General features: G+C 34.9%; 5 protein-coding genes across 10 annotated transcripts in view; 4 read left to right on the forward strand and 1 right to left on the reverse strand.

Moving 5' to 3' along the window:
* LOC136409302 (uncharacterized) overlaps nt 1-4531 on the forward strand; it is a 157973-nt gene extending 153442 nt beyond the window's left edge. For 5 of the 6 annotated variants that reach the window (XM_066390710.1, XM_066390709.1, XM_066390711.1 and 2 more), the window contains one exon: nt 3062-4531. In XM_066390710.1, coding sequence (XP_066246807.1) covers nt 3062-3342 — 281 coding nt within the window. In that variant the 3' untranslated portion in view covers nt 3343-4531. Of the gene's footprint in view, nt 1-2985 lie in introns of all 6 variants that reach the window. The other variant, XM_066390712.1, reaches the window with a different exon arrangement.
* Nucleotides 1-19973, reverse strand: part of fidipidine (coiled-coil domain-containing protein 93) — a 242044-nt gene that overhangs the window by 203418 nt on the left and 18653 nt on the right. The gene's annotated exons all lie outside the window — the stretch shown is intronic.
* LOC136409276 (S-adenosylmethionine-dependent nucleotide dehydratase RSAD2-like) lies at nt 6309-18423 on the forward strand. Its single transcript, XM_066390686.1, has 5 exons — nt 6309-6573; nt 15003-15220; nt 15277-15440; nt 15500-15689; nt 15740-18423. Exons 1-5 carry the CDS (start codon nt 6309-6311, stop codon nt 15902-15904), a joined length of 1002 nt encoding a protein of 333 aa, XP_066246783.1. The 3' UTR covers nt 15905-18423.
* On the forward strand, nt 11413-12092 carry LOC136409045 (jerky protein homolog). The gene is made up of 2 exons (XM_066390331.1): nt 11413-11970; nt 12028-12092. Exons 1-2 carry the CDS (start codon nt 11469-11471, stop codon nt 12090-12092), a joined length of 567 nt encoding a protein of 188 aa, XP_066246428.1. The 5' UTR covers nt 11413-11468.
* On the forward strand, nt 11985-13102 carry LOC136409319 (jerky protein homolog-like). The gene is made up of 2 exons (XM_066390748.1): nt 11985-12274; nt 12340-13102. Exons 1-2 carry the CDS (start codon nt 12140-12142, stop codon nt 12748-12750), a joined length of 546 nt encoding a protein of 181 aa, XP_066246845.1. The 5' UTR covers nt 11985-12139; the 3' UTR covers nt 12751-13102.

The raw sequence follows: 19973 nt of genomic DNA on the forward strand, positions 1-19973 counted from the left end.
AGGCCCCCCGAGGTGTCTTTTCGAAGATTTTCCTTGTGATAAAAAAAAGATAGCATCGCACGATCACTTCCGAGGAACCCAACTCGCGATGCTGCCCATGGTTCGAGCGGTCCCAATATGTTTGAGGCCTAGGTGCACATTGACCACATGCATTAGTTAGATATGTGCATATATTGGGCTTTTTTGAATGAGTAGAATTTAAGAAAAAAAATTCACTGGGAGCTCCCGATAACGATCTGATTTTCTCTAAAATTATATATAATTACTTTTAGAAAAAAAGATCCATTGGAGGCTTCAACAATAGTCTAATTTTTCCTAAAATTCTTAGTATTTTTTGTTTCATACTGTGCATAATTTTTGCCTTAAATACAAGGAGATCCCTACATATAGGGTGTTTCCGAAATTTTCCATTTTGAAACACCCTGTAGGTGTATTTAATTTGAATTACTGCGAATCGCGAGATCAGTAACTTAGTTTTAGTCATCATTAATTTTTGCCTAACTTAGCGATGCATGACTAGCGTAGTTTAGCTGGCGTTAACCTTCAGATAAATTTATTGTAGAATATATTCTTCAAATAAAACGACAACAGTCCCACTAAATTAATAATAACATGCAAATTACACGTACAATCCCGAGCATTTTTACTGAAGTACCTCACACCCGTAGAGTTCAAAATCGCAGTTTTTTCCTCCTTTCGAATTGTATCTTTGTCTATACCGGAAGACCCAGGGAGCAGGGTGCGGTGCGTACAAGCATGTTCTAGCAGTAAATATAACTATAAATTTTGAATATTTTTCGATAGAAAAAGCCCAAAAATTTTAAATGCAAAACCAGCAGGCATTTTCTGCGTAGCGAAAAATTCCCTTTTCGTTCAGATGTTACAGTCCGACATTCGGGATCAAATTGGCGGCATACGGGGCATGTTTAGGAAACTTAAATTGTATTCACATTTTAAATTATTATTATTATTTTTAGTATTAGTGCATTAATAATTGTTTTGCCATTTTGATATTCAATGTCAATTTTTAAGGTTTGATTCGACTTTGCTGCAGTTGTTTTTAAAATATGGCGTCATTCTGATTTCTTGAAAAATGCCGCCTGCGCCGCCATTTTTAATACGAAGATTGGAGTGATAAATTTTGGATTTTAGATATTTGGGTTGGAAAATGCCAAAATACGCGCATTTTTGTATTTGAAATATAAAGTCGGAAAAATTAGAAAGATGAAAAATGCAAATATTTGCTATTTTCTGTAAACTTAACTTCTAAATATCAAACGGTTGTACACTCACCGACGCTAAAAACCAAACAATATAAATTTTAACAAAGCATGATTTTATACAACTTTTATATTATTTTCAAATTTCTTTTTACAGGTAAAAGGAAAATTGATTTAGATTGATAAAATTTGTCCAAATTTTCCAGTCAAACAGAACGCACAATCAATACGAGGAATACAAAATAATTATTGAATCTCAAGGGTTTGAAAAACTGAAACTTTGATCATTTTGATTTGTTTTCCCTTATGCTAATATTGTTGAGGATGATTATGTTCTAATGCACGATAAAGCACAACAATGTAAACATTCCTACCATGTACTAGCTACTATTAAGTCCAGATGCGAATCCAATGAAACATGTTTGGAATAAACTTAGGCGAATACAAGGCAGTGTTTCTAATCCTTTACCCATAAATTATTGCACAGCCTATTTTGGAAAACAGGAACGTGGTCCTCATGAGGACATTCTCTATTTAATTTTAAGCACGTCAATATCGCCCACCGTTAACAACATTTTACATACAAATTAATGTTTTTATCTATAGTGTTTTTGATTGATTGATTGAATGATTAAATAATTTTTCCCTTCAATTAAACGTTCTACTCTTTTTAGAAACAGCTTTTGCTTAATTTGTGTTTGTTGCAATTTTTAGTTTTTTATACCGTCGAGATTCAATAAATCTGTACCTGTAAAATCAGCCAAGATGTCGATATGATTCAGAAAATAATCTTTTGAGAATAAGTTAGACTTAAGTCCAACATATTCTCTAAGTAACGTCTTCGATAGGTTAGATAGAAGTGTGACGTATGCTCTGGTTTAAAACTCAGAGCTATTTTCAATTACAACTACATGTACAATTTCGCTACAGAGCGTCCTGAATTTAGATTAAAAAACCATCATTGTGTGTTTTTCCGAATGTTAGACGTGCATTCAGCTTTATTTTTAAAAAATGAATAATATTAATATTGAATAATTTTCCTCTCATCCGCAAAAAGGAATTTTAAAATCCAACAATAAATTTAAAAAATTGTAGACAATCACGTTTTGTTAAATTGTTGTATTTTAGAGTTGATGAGTGTATTAAGAAAAATAGAGATATCCATTGGGCCCAATTCTCTGTACCTATCACCCGGTATAATTTTGTTAGTTCTAGATAGTTATTTATTTCGTAGAGTAGATTTTATTATTTTCCCTACTAATACAACATATTGGTCTTTCTATTATTTTCTCTTATTTATACAGTGAATCCATGGTAACAATCCAAGGTATGGGGACCTAGAAAACGGCAGAAGAAGCGAATTCGGTTAAATAAGGGAAAAGTTGCGCATTTTTATGCTTATCGAAACGGTGTTCTTAAATTCTAATGGAACGTAAATTCTAGGGCTACTTCATTATCCAACTTTTCTAGACAGACTATGCTCGCTCAACGTATTCAGTAAAACGCAGTTTTTATCTAAAATATAAAGCAAAAAAATCTGTACTTTTCTCTAATTTCCCTTACTTTGCATCTTCAATTTCTCACATCCTCATGCAGTGCATTTTAATCTTGGACGTACTGTATTTTTTCCTAATGCACCTTTTCATTCCACTTCCACCTCAAATTTGTAAATACCAATTCCTCCTCCTTAACTACACATTCCCGAAGAAAATCCCCAAAATTTATTGCATAAAGTACCTCAGTACAAATGTTGGGGATTTTAAAGCTTCTGCCTCGGCACCATGCACCCCGATGACGGAGACAACTGTGTGAAACGACTGAAACGTTGCGCCTGCTTGCAGCCAAATCCGCGCGGCCCGATTTTACACCGGTAGCCGTGGTACGCGCGTCCGTCCCTCCGCCCAGACCTAGCATCATCGGACGATCCGACTTTTTCGTCCGCTACGGCGAAAAAGAGAGGGAGGCGGTGGCTTCCTTTGATTTTTTGGATGAATTTAGTTCGACAAGCAGCTCTCGTAGTTGCTCCATTGAGGACAGGTTGGAGGCAGTGGTCGAGGATGAAACGGAAACCAGTGGAGCTGCGAGGCCTAGTTTCAGGGTGATGAAAGTTAGTAGAGTTTGATGAATTTGCTTTTAAAAAATATTTCTGTCAACCTTAAAACAAATTTTCTGCGCCAAAGTAAATTCCGCAAAATGACTTGATTGTCTCATTGTCTGAAAACTTGAGCATCCAAAGCATCATTGTCGCAGCGAACATTGTGATGCATTGAAAAAAAATGGATGACTATGTGTAATTGGTGTTTTAAAGTCCAAATACCAAATTATAGTCCAAGCAAATCCAAGCGATCGCTCGTCAAAACAAGGATATTTACGTGATTGGCACGTCTAACGCTTCCGATGAATCAATAATAATTATTAAAGTTCTACAGTCTACCGGACTAAATGAACCCTTTAGTACCTGAACCAATGTTCCAGCATGTTATTGACCATTCATTGAGTGCATGAATTTTCGAATTTGTCTAGTCGGGAGGCCGCTTGGGGTTGCTTTTACTATATTTATTCTCGTTGTATCTATTTTCTTCATAAATCTCCTCATCATTATTATTTATTGTTTTTTTTTGTATATTATGTATATTGCGGGCATTTGATGCTGTCTTTGTATAAAGATTAATTTATTACATACATCAAAATACACTTAAGACAACTGAATCAAGGGTCGACACAGTTTAGGCTTGAGGTTTTTGTAAATATATATTGAAAAATGATTTCCAAACATTACTTTCCTCGTTTTTTGAAGGTAATAATAAAACCTGAACGAATTATAAATGTTTAGTACAGTTCATGTACGATGTGATATAATGTGAAATGTATATGTGAAAAGAGGTTTTCTTCATAGATACTCACTTTTAGTCTTTAATGTTGATCAAATTTGCATATTTAATATCTTGGTAATCTAAGCATAAGTTGACGGATGCCACGGCAAAAATTACCCAGCAGATTATGCTTAAAAATCTCAAATAAGCCATCAAAAATCACAAAGCAGTTTTGAAGCATTTTTCTTGTTTACCTCTAAACGATATCGAATGAAGTTTGATTAAATTTTGCACGGTTTTTTATTATAGTAGGTAAAGCCAAATAAGAATTTGTTCAGTAAAATGAATATCAGGTATTACGGTTTCTTCATATAACGTATAGGTACATGTAATCATGTCTATATAAGTAAACTGTGTGTAGAGTGATGTATTTTTATATAGGGTACTTATATATTTAGTACAAAGGCTAGATCCTAAATAATAAACTATTATCATTAAGTTGTTATTTTTTATTTGACTCCTCACACCTTTTCCTGCGATCGTGAATCGTTAAAAATTACGCACTTAAATAGCTTTAAAAAGTTGATAAAATTTCAATGATTCGGCCCATAACCTAAACATCGTCATTTCCTCATGGCGAAACCTTGCTATTAGGCCCTTGGGAGACTGTTTCATTTTCCGCTCAATCTCTTTTCGCTACACGTGAATTCCCTCCTCTGTAAAACGATCTGTGCTCTCTGAGAAAGAGACAATCCTGTCCCATTTCAAGAGTCCCAAATTCCTTCAAGAGGAAGAAGGCACTGCTACTATCATTCCTCTCCGACACGGCAGTGTTTGCAGGAAGGGCCATTCTCAATTCCCAGAATATGCATATGTCTATAAAGTCTGTAATGACCTGCAACTAAATCCCCCTAGTAAATCCTCGATGCATTGCCGATTCCTGATCCTTACCAACCATTATGCCTTGATGCTGTTAAGGATGTTAATCAGACGCAACTACGCCACTGATTCTATATTTTTCAAAAATCCTTGAATTAGCTTTCTACATTCGTTGATGTGTTAAAATTTTCGTAGCCGAGTTTTCAGCGGTTAAAACAACAATATTTTCTTCTGCGAAATGGGTCTCTGCAGTGGCTGGTTTGAACCAAGTCAGGATTCAGTACGCCACTGTTTCTCTTGCTTTATGCTCATAATTGTTTCACTTATGCAGAAATAAATAGGTCTGGCATGCTTCAAAACCTTAGGGTCGAACATTATTGCTTTCTCCCTTAAATTACACGCTTTTTAAAGCTTTTTCCGAGAGGTACCTTTCTTCAGTCTGAGCTAGGTCGGGGATTGGTACGCTACTGTTTCTTGCCAAATCATATGGACAATTTTTGCGCATGTAGCCTATATACATATAGAATACTTTCATCCAACAATAAGACAAATTATTTAAATTTTTCTTATGAAATATGTGTTCTCGTAGCTGCTCTTTTTATATCACGTAAAACTGCTTTTTTCGCACATGAAAAAAGAAGAGGACTAACATTCAGTTAAATTAAAATTTTCCGTCCTATTAAGGCACGCCCCTGATTTCATTTCAATTGATATTGCAATTTTTCCATTAAAATCTAAGTCGAATTTACTAGTCAGCATATGCTTAGCGAATATCGTTTCTCAGGTGATTCAGTCCACATTTTTTTTTAAATAGAAACAATGGCTATTTTAATCTCTGGCTTAATCCTGATTTAATTCCAAAAGGCTCTGAAATTTCACTAACACTCGTGTCTTATCTCAAAATCTCATATAAAGAAACATTATAAATGCTCCTTCCTGGATGATTCGTAGATATTTATTTTTAACTAACTCCGACTTTTTCGTATTGCAAATAAGGTATTTTCGTAACTATAACTGTTATTTTTTTGCGTTTGCGAGGCGATGACACGAGTGTTATCACGATTTAAATGTAAAATATCTCTCGACCACTGACCCTAACCACTAACCCTTACCAAATTTATGATTCAACACTTATTTATTATAGATTATTTAATATGGATTAAATGGTGTTGAAATTGCAACTACTACATAAAAACCTGTTCGACTATCCCGGTCTGAAACCTGCCAGGGGAAATACCTAAGCAATATCCCCACTCCACTGTACCGTGATCACTGCTGCCGGGGAAAGCCATGTGAATGTAAACGGTAATAGTGCATCAGTTGTTTATGATTGTTCGTCTCAAATTTGCGCTTACTTAAAACTGTGTGATAAAATCTTCCATTAATCCTGTGAAAGATGAATCCAATCGAGTCTACACTGAGAAGTGTGCTAATATTTTTCATCAGCTTTTTGGGGAAAGTGTTAAATTTCATTTTGGCCAAATTTCAAATCAAAAAACGTAACGTTGAAACCGACAATAATCTCATCCCGAAGAGCGTTAACTATCATTTTACGCGGGTATGTAATTATAGTTGCGGATTTTGTTTTCACACGGCCAAAACATCTTACATGCTTTCTTTGGACGATGTTAAAATTGGATTTGATATGCTGAAAAAAGCAGGTAAGAAAATCGTTTTTCTTTTACCAAAGAAGAATTGAAAAAGAAAACCAAAAAAAAAATATATATATATATGTATATTCGTATATACAGGGTTGCTCATTAGTGCGTCAAAGTGCTATATCTCAGGAAATATAAGTTTTGGAAGGAAATGTGTCTTAGTAAAGTTTTTGGGGAATAAAAGGTACGTATTTTTAAATTATTGTCGATGTCCGGTGAAAAACTAATTGTAACTTACAAATATCTACGACTTTTATGATATTTTAGAAAGAAAACACAGACATCAATAGAAATAAACAAAGCATTTGTTCTTGTTTCCATGACAACATGTAGCTGGTTAACTTGATCAAAATTTAAAAAATGACAGTAGACGTCACCGGACATCGCGTAAAATTTGCGTATGGTGACGTAACCGATGCGACTTCAAATACAAATTTAGATGTAAAAAAGGGGCAATTTTCGGCAGCTCAGAAACGGTTGGGTTTAGGGATAGGGTAATGTTAACAAAAGTTGTAGGTTTTTGGATTCTGAACACGATGCCGTCGAGAAAAGTAGGGCATTCCATTTGAAATAAGCAAGTTATTGAGGATTGAAGTCATGCAACTTCGGAGGCCTATTTCGAGGGTTATGGAAAACTTTTTTTAAACTAAAACATGTCAAAACGTAGCTTATTATGTCGCCTTGGAGCCTCATAAGATCGATTCCAAAATTCGCAACGGTTAGGGAACAGCATTGATTTCCGTGAGACCTTGCAGCCATCAAAATTTTCGAATTTTCACAAATAACTCGAAAATGGTAAATTTTTTATATAAGACCTATTTCATAAACTGGCTTTAAAATTTGACGATAAATCCGAAAATGGGAAAAAAATTGGGGTGTTCCATTTAAAAAAACATAATTTGGTACTACCACACTTTTATGACAGACCCTGTACATTTCAAAATTATTTAAAAATACGTACCTTTTATTCCCCAAAAACTTTACTAAGACACATTTCCTTCCAAAACTTATATTTACTGAGATATCGCACTTTGATGCACTAATGAGCAACCCTGTATATATAAAATTCGTAGAATAACGTGACTCATCATATCGATTAATAAAGGTTTGCAAATAATGTATAATATGATTTATTTGTTATATGAGTAATTTTTGCAATACAAAAACTGTGTGTAAATTCATTGCAAGGTCTTATTATATCCCAATATTTAAGTATGTATTTGAAGTGTAGTATTTTTAATTTTTTTAATTAAATATTATCTTTTTAGGCAGAAAGACCAATTGGTCGATAGCCTGTTTCTTGCGAAATAAACAAAATACACTCACTTTCACATGAAATGCACCACCCAGTAATAATAATAATTAAGTCTCGTAATTTTGGCAAAATAATGCTTCATAATAGAGCATCAAATGATCAGACTTTCAGTAAAAAAGAAAGAATGCTAGTGGTTTTTTTGTCATCGACCTATTAGATTTTTTATTCAATTGTAAATAAATAAAATAATATTTACATGGAAATATCAGTTTATTTTGTTGTTGAACTGTGAACAAGACATCTCAAAATGCCCCCAGTGAGACAGCGTCGAAATTTTTCCCACGTTTCGGATTTTGATAGAGGGCGAATTATTGGCATAAAGGAGGGTGGACTTTCTTTTCGTGAGATTGCCCGAAGAATGAATCGGAACCACACCACGATTGCGAGAATATGGTCTTCGTGATCTGAAGAAAGGGTTCAGCGACATCGTCCAGCTGGACGTCCTCCCCGTAGCAGCAACGCACGTGAAGATCGACTTCTTAGACGGATGGCCATTAGTGATCGATTTCAAACAACAATGTCTGTTGCAGTAGATTGGATGGGAGCTCTAAATCGTCGGGTGTCCATGGCAACAGTTTACAGAAGAATTTCGTCTTTTGGCCTGCATTCATACTGCCCAAATCTACGACTGCCACTAACCGCCCAACACCAAGCTTCCAGATTGGCCTGGTGTCAAGAACGAATTGATTGGAATCATGAGTAGAACAATATCGTCTTCAGTGACGAGTCGCGATTTTTTTTATGGATCAATGATGGTCGAAGAAGAGTCAGACGATACCGAGGTGAAAGAAGAAATTTGCAATTTTCTGAAAGGCGCCACACAGCTTTAACACCTAGTGTTATGGTCTGGGATGCGATATGTGTTAGCCGAAGATCTTCTCTTGTGTTCGTTCCAGGCACCTTAAACGCACGTCGCTACATTGACAATGTTCTGAGGCCAGTATTAGTACCTTTCATGCAAACTTTACCAAATAGCATTTTCCAACAGGATAATGCAAGACCACATAGTGTAAACATTACTCGACGATACCTGGAAAAAGCACAATTGGAAATACTGCCTTGGCCTGCACGGTGACCGGACCTATCGCCCATCGAACATCTTTGGGATATGATGAGTCGCCGTCTTCGAAATTTACCGAGGCCTCCAAACAATGTGGATGACCTACGACATCATCTTGAGGTAGCATGGAATGAAATACCCCAGGAAGATATTGATCATTTGTTGCAAAGCATACCGCGAAGAGTACGTACTTGCATTGCCGTACGAGGCTATGTCACTTATTATTAATTTTTTCATTATCAAATGTTGTATCTTTTAACTGAAAGTCTGATCATTTGATACTTTATTATGAAGCATTATTTTGCCAAAATTACAAGACTTAATTATTATTATTACTGGGTGGTGCATTTCATGTGAAAGTGAGTGTATAAGATCTATATATATATACAAATCTTTATTTCGCAAGAAACAGGCTATCGACCAATTGGACTTTCTGCCTGAAGAGATAATATTTAATTAAAAAAATTAAAAATACTACACTTCAAATACATACTTAAACATTGAGATATAATAAGACCTTGCAATGAATTTACACACAGTTTTTGTATTGCAAAAATTACTCATATAACAAATAAATCATATACTACGTGACAAAGAAAGGTAAACACCCATTAAAAACCATTTTATTTTGACAATTTTTTGCATGTTGACTTATCTTAAAAAAAGAAAGAAATGATCAAAATTTCAAGTTTATCTGTTAATTTTCTTTTTAGTTTCCATGGGTTGTTCCTTAAAAAAATAAAATGTTGTTTAAACATTTTTGTTCACATTTGCATCGCAACTTTTGTGAAGTGTGTTGCAATCGGTCATCATTTTTACTCATTATGCTTAGAGTGCGTAGAATTGAACAGATCCGTCAGCTTAGTGACTTTAAGAGGGGGCGGATTGTTGGGTTGCGCAAAGCAGGTCTGTCGGTCAGAGAAGTGTCTAGAAGAACTAACAGATCCTTAGGAACCATAGTGCGGTGTTACCAGGCGTGGACTCAGGAAGGCCGTGGGCACAGAGCCAGAGGCACTGGGCGACTCAGAGGAACCACAGAGCGCGAAGATCGTCGATTGCGACTTTTGGCTCTTAAAGACCGATTTAGCAGAAGTCGAGCTATTGCAAATCAGTGGTTTGAAGAACATGGGAATAGGGTTGGTATGCGTACAGTATATCGCCGAATACAAAGTTTTTGCCTTTTGTCCTATCGTCCGCATTGGGTGCTGCCTCTCACTCGCGAACATCGATCTAACCGCTTACAATGGTGTAGAGAGAGGATTCAGTGGGACCAAGAATGGACTCAGGTGATCTTTAGTGATGAATCCCGCTTTTGTCTGGGGATGAACGACGGTTGGGCAAGAGTGAGAAGATGACGGGGTGAAAGGTGAGATCCACAATTTGACAGAGAGCGTCATGTCCACCGTACTGCAGGCGTTATGCTATGGGGTGCTATCGCATATGGTAGCAGGTCACCCCTAGTTTTCATTAGAGGCAACATGACTGCCCAACGCTATATCCAAGAAGTGTTGGAGCCATATGTGATTCCATATTTTCGAACTATCCCGAACGCTATTTTCCAGCAAGACAATGCTAGACCTCATGTTGCTAGGCAAACAATAACGTTCATGGATCAACATCAAATCAACCGTTTACCCTGGCCACCTCGATCGCCGGATCTGTCTCCTATTGAACATGTCTGGGACATGATTGGCCGCAGACTGTTGAATTTACAGCACCCTCCACAGACTTTAGCAGCCCTTACTCATGAAGTTCAGATTGCCTGGAATGAGATACCTCAAGAAGACATTGACAATCTTATTAGATCCGAGCCCAGGCATATCAATGAGTGTATAAGGAACCGTGGATGCTCAACACACTATTGAAAAAAAAATGAAGTTCTTCCTCTGATCTTGCTGAAAATGTAATCATTGAATAAGTATGTGGTATTGAACACGTACAAAAAAAATTATCAAAATAAAATTATCTTTAATGGATGTTTACCTTTCTTTGTCACGCAGTATATCATACATTATTTGCAAACCTTTATTAATCGATATGATGAGTCACCTTATTCTACGAATTTTTACTTAAAACGTAATATACAATTTATCTCAGATAAGAATGCCCAACATAGAGATCTTGGAAACAGTAATAAACACAAAATGACTTAAATTAGGAAAAAGTTACGCAATTTAAAGCAAATTAATAACCTGTTTTTATGCCGGCTAAATTTTGAATTACAGCAGACGCTCGATAACGTAAACACGCGATAATGAAATCATTGCGCTAATGCAAACACAAAATTCGTACTATAGAATTAAGTGGAACGCACGATAACGTAAACAATGTGTACCCTCGATAACGTAAACAGTTTTTGCCGACGGTTTATTCTCGATTTAAATCGGGGAGTTCCCCCGATTTATGTAGGGGATTCACCTCTGTGATACTTTGCGACACGCACTGGGTCGGCCTTATGAGAGTTTACATTTTACTTTCGATCTTAAGCGAGTACGCTGCACGCGTTTATGCGTTTTCACGAGAATGGCATCCACATCCTATAAAAGAAAGTGTTTAAAATTGAGTGACAAAGTGAAAATCATAGACGAGGTTGCACTAGGTGCGGGAGTAACACAATTAGCAAAAAAATATGGAGTATCGAAGGCAACAATCTGTAAAATTAAGCGCTTGAAAACAGAAATTTTAAGAAAATCGTGCAACACAGTTGGAGGGCTAGGAAAAAGAAAAACTTTAAAAAATGCGAAGGCGCCTAAAATGAAAAATTTCCTGTATAAGTGGTTTTTAAAACAACGAGAAAAGCATGTCCCAATTAGTGGCGAAATAATAAAAGAGAGGGCTAAATTGCTAAATGCAAAACTGAAAGAAATTGAACATTTTGTAGCTAGTGATGGTTGGCTACAACGATTTAAAACAAGATATGGAATTCGACTGCTGTCGATATCAGGTGAGAAATTATCAGCACAACCGCAATTGATACAACCATTCAAAGAAAAATTAATGAAAACAATTAAAGAGCTAGATTTAAGTATGGATCAAATTTATAACGCCGATGAAAGTGGTCTTTATTGGAAAATGTTACCAGAGAAAACCTATGCTGCAACATTTGAAAAATCTGCTCCGGGTAGAAAGCCAGAAAAACAAGAATAACGTTTCTAGCCTGCACTAATGCTAATGGTTCACACAAAATAAAGCCAATGATAATAGGAAAAGCAAAAAATCCGCGCTCATTTAAACATTTTGATGTCCCTGTTGATTATGACTGTTCAAAAACCGCTTGGATAACTAGCAGTATATTTCTGAAATGGTTCCACAAGCGTTTTGTCCCTCAGGTATGACAATGACTTTCTAGTCACAAATTTTTATTCATAATTTGAGGATTATATTTAATTTGTAGGTAAAAGATTTCCTGAAAAAACAGCATCTTCCAATAAAAGCGTTGCTACTATTAGATAATGCACCAAGTCATCCTCCAGAGCAACAACTGAGGAGCGAGGATGGGTCAATTTTTGTCATGTACATGCCGCCCAACGTAACTCCATTAATTCAGCCCATGGACCAGAACGCAATAAGGCTCACCAAATTATACTACAGAAAGTTTCTACTTTCATCTGTCTTGTCAAAGAATCCTGAAAACATATCTGAGGCTTTGAAACAGGTAACACTACGAGAAGCTGTTTTAAATTTGCGTATGGCTTGGAATGCACTTAATCAGCAAACTATTCAAAAATGCTGGAAGAATCTGTTTTATACCAATGATCAAGATGAAGACGATATTCCCTTAAGCGTAATTAGGGAACAGTTGTGATCCAGTGCTGATGTTCTTGTCAGTGCGTCATTGGATGTTGTTAATTTATTGAAAGTAGTGAATCCCAACGTTGTTTGTACTCCAGCTGATATTAACTTGTGGAACGAAGATAAGCAGACGATTGATGTTAATAAGGAGGAAGATATAGACAGTGAAGACGATGAGGACGTTCCCATTGGAATTGGAAGTGTAGTGACTGACGTGCAAGCTATACAAGTTTTTAACCAAGCTTTAGATTGGGCTGAAAAAAAAGAAGTAGCATACACGGATATTTTAGTTCTTCGTAAATTAAGGGCGTAGGCATTGGAAGACAATGCTAAGCGTAAATTTACGCAAACTAAAATTGCAGATTTTTTTTTCTAATTAAAAAAAACTTGTTGCTATTAAAATATTTGTTCATTTTGTTATATACATATATGTATTAAACGTTTCTTTTAATAAATACATATGCAGTTAATTATTTACATGACATTCGCTAATGTAAACATTTCGATAAAGTAAACCACACTTGGTCTGATATAGTTCACATTATCGAGCGTCTGCTGTATTAAGAAGATGTCCGGGAAAAAAAAGAATTTGGCAGTTTTCGTTTTCTGCAAATAGCGATTATACGGTTACAATTAGAGGAATGAAAATTTTACATTATTAAGACTTTTTGAAAACTAGTTAGCAGTGTTCTCAGTTTTCTTGTTAAGCCCTTACTTTTGAAGACAAATTTTTAAACTTTTGATTTTGATATAAACGCAATACCGAATATGGGTCCATATCACTTTAGCCCAACAGAAATGAATAATTTCTTTTCTGAAAAAATGACTTTTTTGATATTGTAATACGTGATTCTTTGTAAAAAATTGCGAATGTTTTTTTCATTATTTTTCATATAAATATTTGCAGTGTCTGCAAGCTTTCGGGACTGTGGAGTGAATTGGGGTGTTGGGTGAAGTAAAATAAATCAAAAACATAGTTGGATAATGAATAAATCATGTAATGAAACTAACCTATTTAAGTCATGGCCCCCTAGGTTCCCTGACTTAAATAGCCTAGATTTTTTCCTATGGAAGCAACTAAAATCTTTAGTGCACACAACACTAGTGAATATCGTTGACGAGTTACGAAATCGAATATTAGATGCATTTGAAATCGTAAGAAATACTCCGGAGGTTTTTGAAACAATACGAACGCATGTGTTGGAAGAGATCACTTTCAACAATTGCTGTAACATAGTTTATTCGTTAAGGTTATTATTTAGGATCATCCAAATTTTAATTTCATCTAGCGAATTGCAGAAAATCATGTTTTATTTTTTTTCTCAATAATCGACGCAGATACGAAAAAATTACAAGGGACCAAAAAGTTTCTAAACCAAATAAAAAAAGTCAATTTGTATTTTAGAATCTACCAGAGGGCATCACCCCAAAAAGATTATCACCCTGTAGGTATATTAAAACCATTTTATATGCATGACAATGTAAGCCCTACAACATAAACTTTATTCCAAATTTTAGCTAAATATCTCAAAAACTGCAGGAGTTATAATGAAAAAACGGATTTTTTTTATTTGAACACAGAGATGGCCTTGGGTAGGGGTGAAGAGTATCCACTAAGCAAACGTTCATTTTGAATATGTAATTAAAAAAAAGAGTCAAAATCGACCAAGAAATAAAGATTTTACAAGGATTGTAAGTCCTTAACGCGGATATACTGTATATTATTTAAAATTAGTTCATAGTCGTATTTTTCTTTTAAATTAAAACTGACCTTGTTTATGTTTACATTTTTTAGCCTATAGACAGAAGTAGGGACAATACATTAGCTGAGTAATAAAATTACAAAAGAAAAATTTGCAATCCGCGTAACGATTATTTCACTGATTGCAACTGATTATTAACAGCTAAACAACGATTGATGGTTGTGCATAAAATAAGGAAAATCTCAGCATAAAATCCTGATAAAAGAAATTGTAATGATAACTTTATTAGAACAGCATTAATAAATGATATTACTTTGAACAACACTGCATAAGGTGTCTTTTCAATAACAGTTAATATTAATATAGAAGTAGATTAAACAAGTGCACGCGAAAACCTGCTACTACAGTACCTTCAAAAAATATCGACCTGAAGAACCTATTAAAGATTTAATAAGCCTAATATGTGCACACACAAATCTCCAAAACTGTAACAGTTCTAGCAAAAGGAGAAAAGAACTCTGAAAGTTTCCATGTATCTTTATAATCGGTTTTGTTAATGTAGGAATGGAAAAAATAAACTTCAGTGGAGGAGAACCATTTCTACCACGACGAGGAGAACACCTTGGAGAGATGGTTCACTACTGCAAAAAATACTTGGGAGTATCCGTATCCATTATTTCCAATGGATCATTAATAAGGGAGAGTTGGTTAAAAAAATATGGGAAATTTGTTGATATATTGGCGATTTCATGTGATTCGTTCCACGAAGAAACCAACAAGGTAAAAGAATGCACCGATTGAAATGCAAAATGCAATGTAAACGTTGTATTTTTTAGCTTATTGGAAGATGCCAAGGAAGTCGCAATCACGTACAGAAATTATATCAAATAAGAGACTGGTGTAAAGAATACAACATACTCTTCAAAATTAATACCGTTGTAAACACTTATAATCAAGACGAAAACATGATTGAAGAGATTAAGGAATTAGATCCCATAAGGTTTTTTTAAATTATTTTTCTTATAGACAGTAATCTACATTTGGATTATTTTCCCTCAGATGGAAGGTATTCCAGTGTTTGTTGCTGGAGGGTGAAAACGTTGGACCTGAAGCGTTAAAAAACGCCGAGAATTTTTACATCAATGAGGAAACTTTTAACGCATTTCTCGACAGACACAAAACTGTTAAGTGTCTAGTTCCAGAGTCGAACACCAAAATGCAGAACAGCTACCTCATCCTCGATGAATACGTAAGGTATTCTTTAAATGTTAAATCTCTTACAAAATAAAAAAATTCCAGATGCGATTTCTGGATTGTCAAAATGGATGGAAAATTCCGTCAAAATCGATACTCGACGTCGGAGTTGAAGAAGCCCTTAAATTTTCCGGATTTGACGAAGAAATGTTTAAGAAACGTGGTGGTATTTACAAATGGTCTAAGGAGCCAGAAAGGCTATCCTGGTAGGGAAGTTGGTATCTAAAGAGATTATAAAAATCTTTTAAAATGTATTACAGTAGACACTCGATACCGTGAACAAAATAAAACAACGCACGTTCACATTAGCGATTTATTTATGTAATCGGGGGTTAATCTAAATAGAGTGGAAAACAAATTATTGGGTGACAAAAAAGTCTGAAATTTTAGTTTGCTTCTTAAGATTTGTAATTTTTTGCACAAGGACTGTTTCTCTTAGTCTTTTTAAAACTATGAGGTCTGCGAAGTCCACACCACTATATTCTGCCCACTGGATTACAGTATTTAATGCAGTTATAGCGCTGTCCAGTGACACTATACTTGACATTTCTTGAAAATTCTCGACTACATGAACTTCACATTCTTCTTGATCGTTTTCACATTCCATTCCAATACATCAGTTTCCTTGAATGTGGCCTACAAATACACATAAATTACATATGTAATAACAGATTTAAATTGTAAAGATAAATCCCTTACTTGTGGTGCTAGTGTATTTAGAAGATCACAGGATTTGGAGATTAAGCCTGCCTTATCATCGTCCCATCGACGTTTTAAAACAGAAAGAGGTAATTCATTATCGTCATCCTCGGACATTTCAGTGTTCTCTAAAATATTTCTCCAACATTTTGCAATAATTTATGAATCGAGTCGATTCCATGCAGCCGTTAAGTTGACAACAGCTTCCTTAATAGTCAAGTTTTTCAATGTATCAGTTATGTTTGAATTACTTGCTATAACATCGGCAAGAAGGCTATTCCTGTAATGTAATTTTGATCCATAGGTTGGATAAGCGGCGTAACGTTAGGTGGAAGAAACATTGTTACTAACTGTCCATCTTCGCTCTTTAATTCTTCTTCGTTTGAATGAGATGGCGCGTTATCTAGCAGAAGTAAGGCTTTTATCGGGAGCCCTTTATTTGACAAAAAACGTGTAACCTGTAAAGGAATACGTAAATTTATGCTACGATTTCAAGAAAAATACACAACAAAATTTACCTGAGGTACAAAGGAATGATGGAACCATTTTTTAAAAATCCACACACAGCAGTCATCCACGCTGTCTTGGAGTGTTCATAATCAAGAGGGCAAGTAAAGTTTTTAAATGACCTTGGATTGGCAGCCTTACCGATAACTAATGGTTTTACTTTATGTCTTCCAGTAGCATTTGTGCAAACTGTTATTATTCGTTGTTTTTCAGTCTTTCAATGTTTTGTCCGGTAGAAGTTTCCAGTATAAGCCCGTTTCGTCAGCATTATAAAGTTGATCTCATGTAATTCCAAGTTTCTGCATTTTATTTTTTAACTGCTTTTTGAAAGGGTCAATAAGTTCCAGTTGGGAAGAAAGTTTTTCCCCGGAAATTTTTAAAAACCGAATTCCAAATATTTTTTTAAACCTCTGTAGTCATCCCTCACTAGCCGTAAATTCCTTATCAGTTTCCTTTATTTCAGAATGTATGGATTTGGCTTTTTGCTTTATCGTTTCTCCGCTTACAACAAAATTTTTATTTCGTTGATTTAAAAACCATTTGTATAGCTGTTTTTCCATTTGTGGTAATCCAGACCCTTTAAGTGTTTTTCTTTTACTTGATCCAACATATGTATCTGTTATTACTCTTAAAATAGTTTCTTTTCTTTGCTTTATTTTGCAAATCGTAGATTTAGCTATATTGTATTTTCTGGATAAATTTGAAACACTTACACCTTTACTTAGCTCCTGAATTACAAGAGATTTTTCATGGAGAGTTAAACACTTTGATTTTTTCAGCAACATTACATATAACAACACGTATTCACTAAACCTTTCGACAACCGTTCAAAAGCAACAGGCAAATGTTGCAATGCAAAAAATGAAACAATAGGGGAAAGTAAAACTGGGGAAATACCGGGCACGACCCGGGGTCGGGCAACCCCGTATTGAGCACAACTGCCAGAGAATCCCCAGAAGTAGGAAATCATTGGTTCACGTTATACGGTGGTTAATGTGATAGAAAGATGATTCACGTTATCCGGAGGTTTACGTTATCCGATGTTCACAGTATCGAGTGTTTACTGTATTTACAAATGACAATATTTTGTAAACTGATATTGCTGCACCTTCCGTATTCATCATGCAGTGCTAGATAAACGACTTTTTAATAAAGCAAGTGTCATTTGCAAATCAACTTTAAAAAAAATTAGTGCATTGCCAGCTGCATGATCAGCAAGAAGATGTCTGGACGCTAATCAGTTTAATTATAGAATATATAGACTATAAAATAGAATATAGAATATGGTATAATATATAAAATAAGTTAATTATAGAATTTTCCAGTAAAGTAAAACAAATATTTATTGAACATGATATCACAGGTTTTCGTCTCAGTTAACCTGTTCAAGTAAATGGACGTCAAGTGAGATGCAATGTGTCATATCATGATCAAAAATTACTCTCTAGGGAATAGTAAAGTTAATAATAAGTACTGCTGTATTAACATGTTACTATAATGATGTACCTCTAAGTGGCGTATATTCGTGGACGAAAACTGAACTTTTGCGAAAGTTTAGAATCACACACACATTTAAACAGTAGATGATCAACAAGTCTATGAACCTTAATAAAGCATTTCCAAAAGAAAAAGTATCCTTTTTTTGGTCCCTTTTCAAACTTAGAACGTCAATATCTCGGGAACGCGTGGGACGATTGTCTTGAAAAATATCTCAAATCTATCGTCTCGATGCGCTCTATAACCCTACGCTAATGGCTTTACAAAATATCTTCTGGTTATACAATTTAATTATTTTCCTACATAAGTCGCATACTAATGAAAATTACGAACTCTGGACAATTTGATGAAGGTGGCGATGTCCTTGCAGGATCGTGATGAGATATGGCTATTAGTCATAAGATAATTAAATTTATAAGCTCACATACTATATTATTCAGCCCTCGAAGTTTAGTTTATAATAGACTGAGACAAAATGTTAAGGTTAATATTGGCTTTATCTTTATTATATACATATATGTATATTAATTATGAACATGATGTATTTAATGCGATATGAAATTCTAAATTAGTATTGTTCTCGAAAAACTTCAGATTTCTTCTTCGATCAACTTCTCTTTGCAACAGAAAATCAATTTTTTACTTTGTCGAGGTATGTTTGCATAATGAAACTGCTGCCTTGAATTCGCAACTTTTCTTCCATTTTACTAAATCTGGAAACGTGGCACATATCGTTTCGAAGGCCGATCAGTTGTACCTTTACAAAGGGCAGGTCGTACCGATATCACTTCGTAAATGATTCACTCGAATGTTAGCGCGGCGATGAACAAGACGTTCCTAAAACGCACTGCACTAATAATCGGAATAATCGGGTTTTCTTTTGTTCTAAGCACTAGTGAAGTACATCGTTAATATATCCGTGACTTAGTGAGTGAAAATGGATGACGTTTAAGTCATTTTGTAAGTGAGAGTGGATTTGCTGACGTGCTTGTGACTCACACTTTTGGTGCTCGGGGGTGAGTTCTGATTGTTGCTTCTTGTGGTACACAGTTAAGTTTTATGAAGTCAATAAGAACGACGTAATTAGAATCTTAGTTGAAAGTCGATATTGTTTGCAATGTTGGCTCTTTTGAAAGGTACTAAGTACCATCTTTGGGTGTGGCTGCAAAATAATATCACAACTTAAGCCGTTTCAAAGATGTTAAATTTTTTTTCAGAAATTAATATTGATATTTTTGTGTTTCAGGTCCAAATTGTATATGCTCCTGCTTCAAGCTGACATTAATTCGGAACTCTAACTGGTTTGAATTTTTTTTTTCAGGAAGAAAAATTGAATTTTTCAGGCATTAATATTGATTTTTTTCTTAGGAATTAATATTAAATTTTTTAACATTATTTTCATAACGATGATGAATTGCAAGGTATCGTAAATAACTCTTTTGTACAGCAACTGTATGTTTGGCAAAAACATTACAAGAAACAAAAAAAAGTTTCAAAATGAAATGAGGTTGTCGCAGAGAAAAAAAATTAATTCATTCGTACAGGGGGTAACAAAAATACAAACTTTTATTTCCAA

Source organism: Euwallacea similis, chromosome 5 (genome assembly GCF_039881205.1).
Source record: "Euwallacea similis isolate ESF13 chromosome 5, ESF131.1, whole genome shotgun sequence".
NCBI classification, from domain to species: Eukaryota; Metazoa; Arthropoda; class Insecta; order Coleoptera; family Curculionidae; genus Euwallacea; species Euwallacea similis.

Excerpts from the sequence above, each read along its gene's own strand:
- LOC136409276 (XM_066390686.1), top strand. The coding sequence starts at position 6,309 with ATGAATCCAATCGAGTCTACACTGAGAAGTGTGCTAATATTTTTCATC. Across the intron at positions 15,221-15,276 it reads TCCACGAAGAAACCAACAAG|CTTATTGGAAGATGCCAAGG; the intron begins GTAAAAGAATGC and ends TGTATTTTTTAG. Across the intron at positions 15,441-15,499 it reads AAGGAATTAGATCCCATAAG|ATGGAAGGTATTCCAGTGTT; the intron begins GTTTTTTTAAAT and ends ATTTTCCCTCAG.
- LOC136409045 (XM_066390331.1), top strand. The coding sequence starts at position 11,469 with ATGGCATCCACATCCTATAAAAGAAAGTGTTTAAAATTGAGTGACAAA. Across the intron at positions 11,971-12,027 it reads AATTAAAGAGCTAGATTTAA|AGAAAACCTATGCTGCAACA; the intron begins GTATGGATCAAA and ends AAATGTTACCAG.
- LOC136409319 (XM_066390748.1), top strand. The coding sequence starts at position 12,140 with ATGATAATAGGAAAAGCAAAAAATCCGCGCTCATTTAAACATTTTGAT. Across the intron at positions 12,275-12,339 it reads ACAAGCGTTTTGTCCCTCAG|GTAAAAGATTTCCTGAAAAA; the intron begins GTATGACAATGA and ends TTTAATTTGTAG.